Source organism: Elephantulus edwardii, unplaced genomic scaffold, assembly GCF_000299155.1.
Source record: "Elephantulus edwardii isolate Elephantulus edwardi_28Jun2011 unplaced genomic scaffold, EleEdw1.0 scaffold00117, whole genome shotgun sequence".
Lineage (NCBI taxonomy): Eukaryota > Metazoa > Chordata > Mammalia > Macroscelidea > Macroscelididae > Elephantulus > Elephantulus edwardii.
The window spans coordinates 4,789,624-4,804,171 of record NW_006399867.1 but is presented as its reverse complement, the minus strand read 5'-3'; the positions used below and the strand labels follow the sequence as shown (position 1 = coordinate 4,804,171).

The following is a 14,548-nucleotide window of genomic DNA, read 5'->3' as shown; positions in this document are numbered from 1 at the left end:
GTTGGCACAGGATAGAGCAGGGTTTAGGACTGTTTGTTGTGCATAGGGTCGCTATGAGTCGCAAACGACTCAACAGCACATCACAACGACAACAATAATCAACAAAACATGATCAACAAGATAATTGACTTTCTTTTTTCATAGCCATAGAGCAAGCACATATCTACTTCAGATACTAAATTTTCCCTGGAAACACTTGCTCTCTTCTTGGTTCTCATAAACTTGACAGTTGTAAAAGCAGACTCAAGAACCCAACCTGAGGCATGTTATTGTTCTGTGCCATCGAGTGGGAACTGCCTCATAGATGACCCTCCAGTAGCTTTTCAGAGGCTGTAAATCACTCGGGTGGAGACTATCTTTCTCCTTAGAGTAGCTGGTCGATTTGAACCACGTGGCTTTGGGTTGGCAGTGCAACTCCGCACCCTCTAGACCACCAGAACTCCCTTATCTGTATTATACTTGAACATTTTGCAAGAACCAAATCAAGCTTGCATTTTAAATTGGCTCAGCAGCCACGTGTATTGTACAGCATAGGTGGAATCTCTCTCTTTTTAAATTTTTATTATTTGTGTGTGTGTGTGTATCGTCAAATCAGATCTGACCAGTACAGGAGGAAATTGTCCCTCCTTCTCCAGCAGAGCATCTGGTGGATTAGAACTATGCACCTCTGGGATTATAGTGCAGCTTCTTGCCACTAGGCCACCAGATCTTCCTTAGGTAGAATCTCTTAAGCCTGGTTCACTGTGGTTTCCAGCTTCCTCTGCTTCTCTCTCCACACACACACACCTTCCTTCCCTGTGCTGGGATAGCCCACTGTGTCCTGCTGCCCCTGGAGAGCTGGTCTGCTCCTTCCAGTGGGGTTGCTGGCGCTCTTCTGATTGCAGAGACAACAGTTTGGGCTCCTTGCTGACACCTGGATTAGAATTAGGAAGGAGCTAAGACCTAAGATAGCTGGAGGAACTAGCCCTGTCCTCTGTGTCTCTCTTGTTTATTCCTTCACTTCTTTCTCACCTTTCACCACCATAACTTAGGAGGATTTCACTGGGCTCAGAGGTGACTTCTGATACCATCACTTCAGGCTCAGAAATGAGCGCCAGGTCTATGAGGGCTTTTGTTAGTAGGATGCTGGGAGGCAGTGGCCTGGCACAGAATAACATCTCTTTCACCAAGAGCACTCTACACACAGGGAAATGCCAAAGGCCCACAGTGTTGGCTGCAGCATCTCTCTGGGGACAGCCTTTATCTATCCCCATACGTTGATCACCATTGATAGGAACTACAAAACCCTCTTGCTACCTTGTGGGACGCGGGGGGGGGTGGGGGGGAGCAGAGGGGTGGGGATGGGGCATGGGGTTAATTATAATTAAATTTTATCTTATTGTTATTGTGTATCATCGAGTTGAATCTGACTGGCACAGGAGGAGATTGCCTCACTTTCTCCAGTGGAGCAACTAGTGGATTCAAACTGCACCCCTTTGAGATTGCAGTGCAGCTTCTTGCCTCTAGGCCACCAGAGATCTCCCTAGGGTTGCCCAACTTGATGGGTGGATGGAGGGATGGGTATAAGAAATGGGAAAGATCTGTTGTGAAAAACAATGTATACAGATTTTGTAAGGAAATCAGTAAAATAAATTTTTTATTTAAAAAAAATAATGGGCATAGTAATTCTATATAATACAACATATATGAATGAGTGTATGAAACACATTGTAAATGAAAACATTGTATAAAGTACAATGTAAATGAATGAAATACAATGTATTTGAAGTATTGTATGCAAACCTATACAACAAATGTATATTTAAGAAACCCACAAAACCCCTCTTGCTTTCCAACTTTACCTGAAATTTATACCACTGGAGTCGCTTTGGTGATTCGACTATATAGACATTTGGGTTGTGTGGGTAGGTACCTCTTTAATCACTGTAACTTGAATAATATCTTTATTTCCACTATGAGCCTAAAGGAGACCCAGGATGGTTTTGGTGGAGAGAGGTTCTAGAATGATGAAGTTCTGGACCCTTAAAGAACAGGGACTAAATAGGGCATAAGAAGAGCAGAGCGAGCTCAAGAGGTACAGTGGTTCTGTGTTTGGCTGCTGACTGAAAGGTTGGCAGTTCAAATCCACTGGTTAGTGGTTTCTCCTCGAGAGAAAGTTGTGGGCTTCTGCTTCCATGTAAATTGCAGTTTGGGAAACCCAGTGGGCAGTTCTGCTTGTCCAACATCGTGCTGTGGGTTTGAATGGGTTTAAGAAAAATGGAAGGATCTCAGCCTCGGGGTGCACCCTGCATTAAAATTGCGTCCTTAACCAGTTATCTGTATTAAGTGCAGTTTTCCTAGATTCTAGAATAGTTCCTGGTGGCTTAGTGGAAAGAGTTGTGCTGTTAACCCAAAGGCACACACACAGTTTGAATCTACCAGGTGTTCTGTGGGAGCAGATTGGCAGTGTTCTCTCCTGCAGTTTACTGGAGAGTCAGGTATAAGTCGATTCACACTCGACTGTACATAACAGTGGTACATGTTTACATTTAAAGATAAGAACCATTTCCTTTATTTCACATTTGCTACTCATTTTTTTGCTAAGTGCTCTTTCTTTGAATAAATTCTGTAAAGTGATAATTGCATTGTAGACAGAACAATTATTAATAAAAGACTATCATGGAAAAAATGTACACAATCCTTTGCTGCATCAGATCCAAGAGTCCTTCTGCGTGGTGAGAAAGGAGATAAATTATCAATGCACCGTCTCGTCAGACTGTGACTTTAGGATCCAGATTGATCACACTAAAATATTTTTTACCTGATGAGGTGGTAGCTGTTGTGCAATCATTGGTCACTCATTTGGAGCCTGAAGACCTCGCTTAGAAGACCAAGATTTCACCACTCAGAAACTCCCATCATTTAATCCCACGCTTTTCAAACTTTAATGTGCGTTTAAATCAGTTGAGCATCTTTTTAAATTGCAGGTTCTGATCTACCAAGGCAAGGCCGGGGCCTGAGAGCCTGCATTTCTAGAAAGCTCCCAGGTGATGCTGATACTAAATACTGAACAGCCTCAGTGGCACCAGCTATGTTAGCCTTTACTGTAGAGTACGTGTGTTGTATACACATCACGTCCATGTGGCCCTAAACCACCAGTGTGTTTTTGTTTATTTTATAGAGTTTGTTTATAACTTAAAACCTTATTTTTTCTTTCATTCATTACATGCACTGTTTATATTATACCCACCATTATATACAATCAAAACATGCACTAATTCAACAATTTCTACATGTTAAATTTGGTGACATTGGTTATGTTCTTCGGGTTATACAAACAATCTCATTATGCTTTTCCAAATTATTCTATTTTTTAAAAAAAATTAGTGTGTGTGTGTGTGTGTGTGTGTGTGTGTGTGTACTGTCAAGTCAAATCTGACTGTACAAGAGGAGATTGACCCTCTTTCTCCAGCAGCGATTGCAGTGCAGCTTCTTGCCACTAGGCTACCAGACTCAACGTCTACTATTACTTTTTAAATTTTATTTTATACTGGTTTATTTACAAAGTTCATATACATTGTTTTTCACACCTTATCTTTCCAACTTCCTTCACCCCGCCCCCTCCCCACCTGTTACTAACATAAACTCTCTGGGTACAAAGCAAACACTTCCCTTCTCTCTGTATTCCTTGAGTCTCTCCCTCCAGTTAACTTTCAATACTTTCTGGTTTCTGTTTCTCTTTGTGGACAAGTAATATTTTACTGCATGTACATAGTACATTTTGTTTACTCATTCAGTCATTGATGGATTTTTTTCTTTTTTATTGGTTTGCACAAAGTAATTATTTCACATTGTGTTTTAGTCATGTACATTGTAGCTATTTTTATATTAAAAAAAAACAACAACCCACAATATATATGAATGAAATTCAATGTAAATGAAAGATTGTATAAGGCACAATGTAAGTGCATGAAACAATGTGTATGAATGTTCAGGGATTTTTTTTTTTGAGAAGGTGTATATTAAGCTACTGAGTCAGCCCTGATTCTGTCCTTTCACAAACCTTATATCTAGTTTGGCGGAGCCCTCACCCATGCTGCCTGTTGATGATGTGACTCATGTCTTGATGTCCTGGGAGAAAACTCCTTGGGGTGACTTCTCAGGAACTTCCTGACCTGAGCACCTCTGCCTGTTCTTGCCACAGTGTGGGCTGATGCCTTCCACCAGGGTTGCAGGCCCCAAGATGACAGGAGAATGAGGTTCTGGGATGTGATATGCGATCCGGGCTCTTTCTCCTTTGCCTGCAGGTGATTGGCTTTATGAAGTCCCCGGTGGGCCAGTACTTGGACAAACATCCTTTCCTGGTCCTCACCTTGCTGGTGTTCGTTGCCCTGTCGGCCGTTCCAGTTGGGTTCTTCGTGCTTCTCATGGTGCTGACGTCCCTGGCTGCCATTGTGGGAGTCATACTGCTGGAAGGTATCCTGCTCAGTTATTTGCCCCTCTGAAGAGCAACTCAGCTGTGGGGACAGTGTTCCCAGGGCATTTGCCACCCTGGTCAGAGGATTCTGTACTGGTCATAATTGTACCAACCAACGTAGCTTGTTGGAATAGTTAAAAAGCAGACTGTGGAGTTTACATTAGAACACCTTCCACCCATGCAATCTTAGTTATCCTCTCGGCACCTAAAGTTCATAATATACAGAGTAGAACTCTTAATGATTCTAAAACAAAAGACTATTTTGAGGATTGAAATGGACAGTTCCACAGAATCTAGCACAGAGTGGCTGCCAAGAAACGCCAACTATGAGTTATAAATTATTACTCGGAGAGGCTATCCATTGTATAGCTTGTTTAATGAGCACCTATTGCATGCCAAGTGCTTTACAAGGTGAGGCTCACATTCCCCATTGACACCCACTGTGCTCCTGCCAGTTGTCAGCTTCTTATGTCACCAAGTTAAAAGCTCAGGAAAAGAAAATCTCATTGGCTCAGTTTGCCTTTTGGGGTCAAATCACAGCCCGCAAGGTACTAAAGAAATGTTGTTTAGGATGTTGTCCTCAGGTCAGACTATCACTTCTGGTCCATTCCATGGCTGTGAGCACACAGGGTGGTTATAGCCTGCACAGGGTGCTGTGGGCATGGTAGTTGGCACTCAGGGAAGCAGGTGTTGTTGGTAGATGGACGCGGCTACGCGCATCTAGGCAGAGTGGTTTGTAGATGGATAGATGGGTGAAAGGGTGGAGGAATGAGTACACTATTGAGTCTAAAAGTGCAAGTCAATTTATAAAGAAAGAATCGCTAGATTTAGGTTGTATCAGGAAAAGTATGTTGAAGAGGGAGCTTTGGAGATGCTTAACCCTGTCTTGGGGCGGCCAGGGAAGGGCTTTCTGGACAAAGAAGCAGTGAGTGTAAAGCCTTAGAGCTGTGATTCTCAGACCAGGCGTGCTTATGTCTCACCTACTTTTCAGAAATGCAGCCAGGCAGGCCCCATCCAGATTGTTCCCCAGCAGGTCTGCATTGGGACCCCAGTTGAAAGAGCTGTCTCCACGCAACTCTTGAAACAGGCAAAGTAATTGACTTTCTTTCTAAGTGATGCCTGGAATCTGGATTTTTGTGGGAAGGAAATTTTGGTTAACTTGCTGTTTTAACACGTTGCCACAAATGATGGTAATACATCGAAAAAAAAATGTGTTTCTAAGCACAGTTGTCAATTTAAAAATGTATGGAACGTGTTAAACATACTGACCTCAGGGTCAGCCAGCTTGCTGCCTGCTGCCTGTGAACACATGTCTAACTGCGTGCTCTCCTCCTAGGACTGGTCATTTCTGTGGGTGGCTTTTCCCTGGTCTGCGTCCTCTGTGGCTTGGGCTTCGTGTCACTTGCCATGTCGGGAACACTCACTATGTCGTACATGGTATTCTCCAACCTTCTCGGTTCCTGGTTTTGTTCTAGGTGAGTACATGTCAGTGGGACAGTTTAAACCTTTACCGTGTGGGATGATCTTCTCAAAGCACTCTCTTGCCCCAGGTGATGTCTAGAAGCAAAACGGTAAAAGGCACAAAGTTCTCATTATTAGTTCTAGAATGAAATTTCCAACTAAAGCTATTGCTGCCACCACCCATCAGACTTCATCACGATGGCACGTCTGATTGTTATTCTTTCCTTTTAACAATGTACATTTAATTCATAAAAATTCAAATAAAGGTGGTTATATGGATGTAAAAAGAGCCATTTGGTGACAGCCATATGTGACCTTTACCAACTTAACAAAGGAGAACTGTCCCCATCTACAGCATCAATAACACAAACCAAATTTCCTTGAGGTCAGACATGTCCTCCACACTCTGATGCCTCTTTCTCCTCATCTCAACCCCATTCTTACTGCTTTGCTGAGTCCAGTTCTCCTGCTGCTGGATTGCTCAATTTAATGGCGAGACTAGCCAATACCTTTGTGGATTGGTAGAAAGCTAGTTGTCTTGTGGATAGGATAACACACCTTATTTGCATATTCCCACCCATCTACATAGCAAAATCAAACTATGGCTAGGAAAGTCATATTCAGCGATAACTCCACAATGGGGGGAGAAGGAAGGTTGCCAGAGAAAAATGGACTGCCCTTTTCAACTTGCAAATACCCCAGAGTGATATGAGAGTGTTGGCCAATAATGTTAGTACTCTGAGTGATCTTTGTTGATGCTTGATTTTTGCTCTGAGCTCTGGCGGTCTGCTCAGTTTGGAGCCGAGCTGTTAACCCAGAGACAGCACAAATCTACCATCAGCTCTGAGCAGGAGAGATGGGCAGTCTCCTCCCATGTGATTTGCAGCCTCTAAAAACCCACTAGAGGATCAACTGTGAGTCCAGTCTGACTCTGTGGCAGTGAGTTTAGAGTTTGGTGTTTTTTTTTTTTCTTCTTGGCATGTAAGTCCAAGTGGAATACAGCGCCATGGTGTTTTATTTAAAGCCCTTACTAAAGTAACACCAGTGGTTGTCAGCCATGAGTGCTCTGTGCCAGGGATTTCTGTGAAGTGCTTACCAGGTTTTATCTCATGTAATTCTCACAACCACCCTCTGAGACATATATTAGCCCCATTCTTTAGGAAGAAAAAAAACCCATAAAAATCAGAAAGTTACAGACAGAGAAGGAACTTAAAGCCAAGTTACTTAACTCTAAAGTCCTTCTAAACAAGATAAAAATGGGATGGTCAAAGAGGAGTAGGCATGAGATTTCTGCAAGAGCCAGATGACAAATATTTTTGGCTTTGTGGGCCGTCCAATCTCTCCTGCACCTACGCAATCTTGTTGTGTAAAAGTAGCATATAGGACAGAGGCAAACCCAATCAGCGCGGCTATAAAACGGGCCGTTCCAGTGAAACAGGCAATGGGCTGATCTGCCCTGGGAGCCACGGTTTGCCAGTCACTGAAAGAAACAATAATATGAATTTTTAGGGAAGTTTTCTATGGAACAGCCTTTGAACTTTTAACTGAAGATTATCTGGTCACTATATATTGAAAAATAAAGTATGAAATGTTGTTGTTGTCGTGTACCATCAAGTTGGAACCAACCCCATACATAGCTGACCCTCCAGCGGGTTTTCAGAGGCAGTAAATCCCATAGGAGGAGATTGCCCATCCTTCTCCCATGAGTCAACTGGTAGATTGGAACCTTGTGCCTTTGGGATTACAGCACAGCTTCTTACCACTGACCACCACACCTTTAAAATCACTCAGGGATGGTTCTCAGAGGTTTGCTTAGTGTATCTAGAGTTACATTTTTCTGATTCCAGTTGACATTTTTGTCGGCAGAGATTGAGAAGAATTTCCAAGACCTGCCCTTGACCTCTTGTCCATTTCCACACCTTCCAGCCAAGGAATTTGAGCCCATTCCTCACATGTTTCACACTTTATTCTTGAAGACCTGATTTATATTTTGTTTGTTAAAAAAATTAGACTTTCAAAGAGCTTTTGCTTCTTTGACTTAATTCTGTAAATAATTCAAAAATTGACTCTTAGCTGACCCTCCATTTGGGCTTTCAAGGCTTTAAGTTGCAGGGACAACAGTGCCCACCTTGTTCCTTTGGAGATGCAGTGGGTTCGAGCCACCAGAGAGGCACCACTGATGTGTTAGCAGTACAGCACTCTATAGAGGGCGCCACCAGAGAGCTCCCTTAAGTAGTCTATTAGAAGTTAAAACAAGTCTGAAAAATATTTCCTTTATTCATTTAAATAGAAAAATACTCTAAGGTGATAGTGTAGCTTGTTTTTAAAAACTGTTTTTTTCAAAAGAGACTTAAATTTGAGGAGTTGTTGTTGTTGTGTGCCATCGAGTCGCTTGCGACTCATAGCGACCCTATGTACAACAGCCCGAAACCGTGCCTCTATCCTGTGCCAATCGCACTGCCTCTGACACACCCATCCTGATGACCGCAGTCACTGAACCAGTCCGCCTCATAGAGGGTCTTCCCCTCTTCCGCCGTCTCACCACCCTCCCAAGCATGATGTCCCTCTCCAAGGACTGGTCCCTCCTTACAACATGTCCAGAGTGTGTTAGACAGAGCCTCAGAATCCTTGCCTCCAAGGAGCAGCCTGGTTTAACCCTCTCAAGCATGAATCTGTTTGTTTTCCTAGCAGTCCATGGTACCCTCAATTCTCTTCTCCAGCACCACAGCTCAAAGGCATCAATTCTCCTTCTATCCTTCCTAGTCATTGTCCAACTCTCTGATGCATAACAAGTGATTGCAAAGACCATGGCCTGTATCAGAGTCTCCAGAGAAACACCATTGCTCTTCAGTACTTTGGAGAGGTCCCTAACAGCAGACTTTCCCATTGCAGTACATTTTTTATTTCCTGGTTGCTGGTGCTAAGAGTGTTGACCGTGGAGCCAAGCAAACTAAAGTTGTTACCAATCACATTTTGCAAGTCTTTTTAATGTCTGCCTTCATAGAAACCACTGCCCTCCAGTCAATTCTGACTCTAAGTGACTTTGTGGGACACAACGTGGTTGCCCTGCCCTCTCCAAGGGTTTTCAAAGCTGTAGATCTTTCTGGAAAAAGCCTTTCATAGCTTTCTCAAAAAGCACAGCTTGTGAATTTGAACTGCTGACCTTTCGGTTATCAGCTGAATTCTCACTCTGCATCAGCATTCAATCTGTTGTGTTACGTTGTTTTAGTTGAAGTATATGAAAGAGACCAAGCCTCACAAATAATGTAGTTGGAACAGCCAGTTGTTGTTGAAATGCAGAATCTGAAACTGTCAGTGAACTTTTCTGTGTCTTAAGATGCAGTGGTCTGTCTTGCACTTTTTTCCCCCTTGTTGTGTACCATCGAATCTGATCTGACTGGCACAGGAGAAGATTGTCCCTCCTTCTCCAGCGGATCATCTGGTGGATTCGAACCGTGCACCTTCGGGATTGCAGCGCAACTTCTTGCCACTAGGCACCAGAGCTCCCTCGAACTACACATCTTTGGTATCTTGCACTACTATGTGTATTTTTACATCTACCATGTATATTGTTTATAAGGTCTTTTGTTTTTACCATGTCTATTTTTATAAAATCTTTCATTTTTACCTGGAAAAGAATTGGTTTACTGAATCATGCAGATCTTCCAAATGCACTGTGGGAAGCTGTGCTGTAATCTTGTGAGAGGGTAAGAGGGGGAAAAGGCATCTAATGTTGTAGGATTGATGAAAATGGCTTTCATCTGAGAATCCCTGCATTCATGACTACATTAAGCCTCAAACAGATAGTTCCTACGTTAAATGATCCAAAGCACAGGGAATGGAGAGGGGAAGAGGAGAAGAAATTATCGCATTTATTCCATCACCTATATGGGAATTTTTACCTTAATACTTAACATAAGTTATGTTGTTGTTGTTGTGTGCCTCAAGTCAGAACTGACTCGTAGCTATCCCTCCAGCAAGTTTTCAGAGGCTTTTAATCTTACAGGAGGAGATTTCCTGTCTCTTGTAGTGCAGCTGGTAGATTAGAACTACATACCCTTGAGATTGCAACACAGCTTCTTACCATTAGGCCACCAGATCTGTGTAGCCAATTTAAAAAAATAAAATAAGTCTATAATCCTTACTTTTCAGGCTGAAAGAGCTGAAAAACAAGCTTTAACTTTCAATACTAGAGAATTCTAGAGCTAAAATCTTGACTGATTCACCAAAGGAAGACGACCATTGTACCAAAAAGAATTGATCAGCTCTGAAACATTTCAGGAAGTGTCATATGATCAAGAAGCAGTGGTCATGAAGGAAGAAGTTCAAGCTTAACTGAAGGCATCAGCAAAAAAACTAAGGCCCCAGGAATTGATGGAATACAAGATGATGTATTTCAACAAACAGATGCAGCTCAGCCTAGTCTATACCAGGAAGTTAGAAAGAGAACCACTTTGCCAACTGACTGCAGGGATCCATATTTGTTTCCATTCTCAAAAAAGATAATTCAACAGAATGTGGAAATTTTTGAACAATAAGATTAATATCACATACAAGTAAACTCTTACTGAAGATTATTTAAAAATGGCCAGAGCAGTACATACCTAGAGAACTACCAGGAATTCAAGCTGGATTTAGAGGAGGCCATGGCATGAGGGATATTAGTGCTGATGTCAGATGGATCATACCTGAAAGCAGAGAATACCACAAAGGTTTATCTGTGTTTTATTGACTTTGCAAAGGCATTTGGATGTGTGGATCATAAGTTATTGGTAACAGTGAAAAGAATGGGAATCCCAGAACACTTAATTGTGTTCATGCAAAATCTATACCTAGATCAAGGAGCAGTTGTCTAAACAGAACAAGGGAGCACCACTTGGTTTAAAATCAGTAGAGACATGTGTCAGGGTTGTATCATTTCTCCATACCACTTCTGTCTGTTTGCTGAGCAAATCATTCAATAGCCTGGGCTGTATGAAAAACAGTGAGGTATCAGGATTGGAGGAAGACTCATCAACAACCTGTGTTATGCACATAACAACAACCTTGCTTGCTGAAAGTTAAAAGGACTTTGAAGCACTTACTGTAGAAGAAGCGTACAACCTTCAGAGTGGATTACATTTACACATCAAGAAAACAAATATCCTCCCTACTGGATCAAGAGACAACATCATGATAGACGGAGGAGAAGACACTTGTCCAGTGATTTCAATATATAATCCACACCCATGGCAGCAGGAGTGGTGGATTTGAACTGCATGCCTTTGAGATTGCAGCACAGTTTCTTACCACAAGGCCACCAGGGCTCCGTTTGAGTAATTAGCGATTTATTTTATTTAGTAACAAAAACAAGAGTGGCATCCACTTCCTAAACAACATGCCTCTGGAAACTTTATGAACTTTGATATGTGTGAATAGTTGTAGAGAGGCTTCAGGCCTTTTGTTCATAGGGTCTCAATGAGTCGTGCTTGACTCTAAGGCAGTCAACAACAACAACAAAAGCTATCATGTATTCCTCGCCCATAAAGAGAAATATAGCTGCAACATAGAGGAACCTTGAAAACATGTTTAGTGAAGTTAGACACAAAAAGACAACTATTATATGATTCCACTTACATCAAATACTAGGGAGCGCTGTGAACTTTGATAAGTGACGATAGTTATCGAAAGGCTGCAGGACTTTTGTTCATAGGGTCGCTGTGAGTTGTGCTCAACTCGAAGGCAGTCGACAACAATCCACAACAACAGCAAGGGAGCTCTGGTGGGATAGTCTTTGGCCGTTTGCGCTGATAAACCAGAAGCACAGCAGGGTTGGCGTGGATGGTGCAGGAGAGGGCGAGCTTCAGACCTGTTTGTTGTTCATCGGGTCGCTGGGAGTCATAGTCGACTGGACAACACCTCACAACAATTTCTTTATTACCTCCCTCTGAATGTGTAGTCACATTTCTTTTCTTTTTCTCCCCTTGCCTCTTTTTAAAAAAATTTTAAATAAAATTTTTATTTTATACTGGTTTATTTACAAAATTTCCATCTCTCCTCCTTTTTGACCAAAGTGTCAAGAAATAGTCACCTAATTGAAGTTACAAAGAAAGAGTCTGAAAAAATCAACTCTGCTTTTTTTTTTTAAGCCGTGGGATCTTGGACACGCTGTTGAAATTTTTTGAAGCTCGGTTTTCTTTTCTTTATGAAACAGAATGGCATCTTTTTCTACCTTTCCACAGTATCATTGTGAGGACACAACAGTGGGGGAGAGCAGGAAATGCAGCCTCTAGATATTAATTCAAACAAGGGAAAAGGGCCTACACTGTTCTACTCCAGTCACTTTAACCCACAGGTCCTCAGTTGCCTCATCTGTAAAATGGCTATAGCTCGAATCTGATGCAGTTGCAAGCAGGCGCAAAAAAACAAATCCACAAAGAAGCTATGCAGACTCTCAGCATAGCTCATGAAAGACACTCAGGCACTAATGATTTCCTCTTCTTTCCACAGAGCTCCGGCACCGCCAAATCCTAATGGTGACCCTCAACTGGCTATGAAGTCCACCACCTTTGAGGGGCTGGAATGACCAGCTAAAGACAGCCAGAGGTTCCCCCCCCCAAGCCTCTGTGGTTCATCCTCCGCCCCTGGCACTCTAACTGAGGAGGGATCTGGGTGGTCCCTCATTTGCTCTCAAGGATCCTGAGGTGGCCAACTTGGGAATCTTGCTTCAGTCTGATTCTGCTGGTTTGAGGCGGCCTCACTTGGGCTGGCTCCATTAGCTCCTTCCACGTCTTCACTCCCCACCCTTCAGTGTGCAGGCTTGACCTTGACACAGGCCTGGGCCCCTAGAGCCCTGCAGCTGGACCCCAAATCTTATGTTTAAAAGCCAGCTGGGGTAACCCTGGGTGTTTTTTTTTTTTTTTTTAATAATGAGGGAAGTAATGTCTTCATCCATTTAAAACAAAGTGGAGGTTAAAAAAATTCAAGCAGGACAAACTCTTCTGCCTTAATAGCTTTTTTAATAGCAGACACAACAGCATTTGAGAATAATACCACTATGACCAAACCAGAAAATAAGGTTAAAACATAACTCCATGGCCAAGAATATTTGCTTATTTGTTTATTTGTTTAAACATACAGTTTCTACCGTTAATTCTTGAGTAATGTTAGGAATTGTGTATCTGTAAACCTTTGACTTTGATAGAGTTTTGTATTGTTTTAAAGAATTTATCCTGTTAAGCTATTTCTTCAGAGTCCTCTAAAAACTGATATTGAACTATTAAAAAAAAAAATCTGTGTAATTTCTATTTCAGTGGATGATTTTCTGAGGCATTTTATTAAATATTACTGTTGTTGATATTGTTAGGTGAAAGTTCTATTTAATTGCTCCTTTACCTATATTTTTTTTTTTAAAATATATTAGACTAACCTATTAATTGCTTTGAAATTTAAGTGTGGGTGATCTCCGAAGGGTGCGACCACCACTCATCAGCGTCCAGCAGAGGGCGCCAATGTGCCGTCCCTGAGCGGCAGGAGGGGGAGGTGGGCAGCAAAGGTGGACATCAGGGTGAGGAGTGGGATTGGAGGGGGGTGCAAAGAGGGGAGCAGAAGGAACTTCCTTTGCACAGACCCGAAGTCTTAGGAAGCACCCTGACTTGGGGACTGATGAATAGTAAAAAACTTCTTTTTAGGGTTCCTGAGTGCTGAGGAAAGGGCTTTGCTGTGGCTTCTCCAGGCCCAGCTCTAGGGGAGCCCGAGGTGGAAGAAAAGGTGCGCCCCTGTGTACAGGCTATCGATGTTCTGAGGCTCCTTTCGGTGATGCAATGGATGAAGCATTATTACAAACCCAGGGGTCCGGGGTTAAAACTCAACCCACAACTTTGTGGGAGCCTATGAGATTTTACAGCATTTTTGAAACCCTTTGGGCAGTTCTGGTCTGTCCTGGATGGGTATGATGTGTCAGAATCATTCAGTGGATTTGGGTTTTTTAGAATCTGTTTCCCTCCCCCCCCCGGACACCAACAGAACTAACAGGTCTGACCTAGAGAAGGTGAAACCAAGCTGCTCCTAGAGGCAAGGAGTTTGAGACTCAGTCTCACATACTTTGAGCATTTAGCCAGGAGGGACCAGTCTTTGGAGAACGATAGCACACTTGGAAAGGTGGAGGGACAGCATAGGAGAGGAAGGTCCTGGATAAGGTGGATTGGCATAATAACTATGGTAATGAGGGTAAATGTGTCAGAGACAGTGAGATTGGCTCAGGATTAGAGCAGGGTTCTAAAGACTGGCTTTTTTTTCTCCTCTTATTAGTAGTTTATTTTATTCCACACAGTCAAATGCCTTTGCATAGTCAATAAAAGTATGTATGGCACATAACAACAAACAACAACTTGTTATTATTCTCTGTGTTTAGCCAAAATTCAGCTGACATCGGTAATTATATCTCTCACTTCACAGTCTCTTTTTTAAATTAAATTTTATTAATTTTAATGAACATTTACAGAGATTTGGGGTTTTCATTCATTCATTGTTGCACTATTTTCTCTACCTTCCTCCCCAGTTCGTTCTTCTTTTTTTCCCCCCTTGAAAGTCTGTTTTAATTGTCCAATTGCCACAGTGCATGTCAAAGCCAGTTCTGATTAATCTCCTTTG

The 14,548-nt window shown here is 42.3% G+C and overlaps 1 protein-coding gene across 1 annotated transcript in view; it reads left to right on the top strand.

Moving 5' to 3' along the window:
- TMEM159 (transmembrane protein 159) overlaps positions 1–12,482 on the top strand; it is a 21,092-nt gene extending 8,610 nt beyond the window's left edge. The window contains exons 2-4 of the mRNA XM_006892704.1: positions 4,287–4,455; positions 5,793–5,931; positions 12,407–12,482. Coding sequence (XP_006892766.1) covers positions 4,287–4,455; positions 5,793–5,931; positions 12,407–12,482 — 384 coding nt within the window. The remainder of the gene's footprint in view (positions 1–4,286; positions 4,456–5,792; positions 5,932–12,406) is intronic.
- The last annotated feature ends 2,066 nt before the right edge of the window (positions 12,483–14,548 follow it).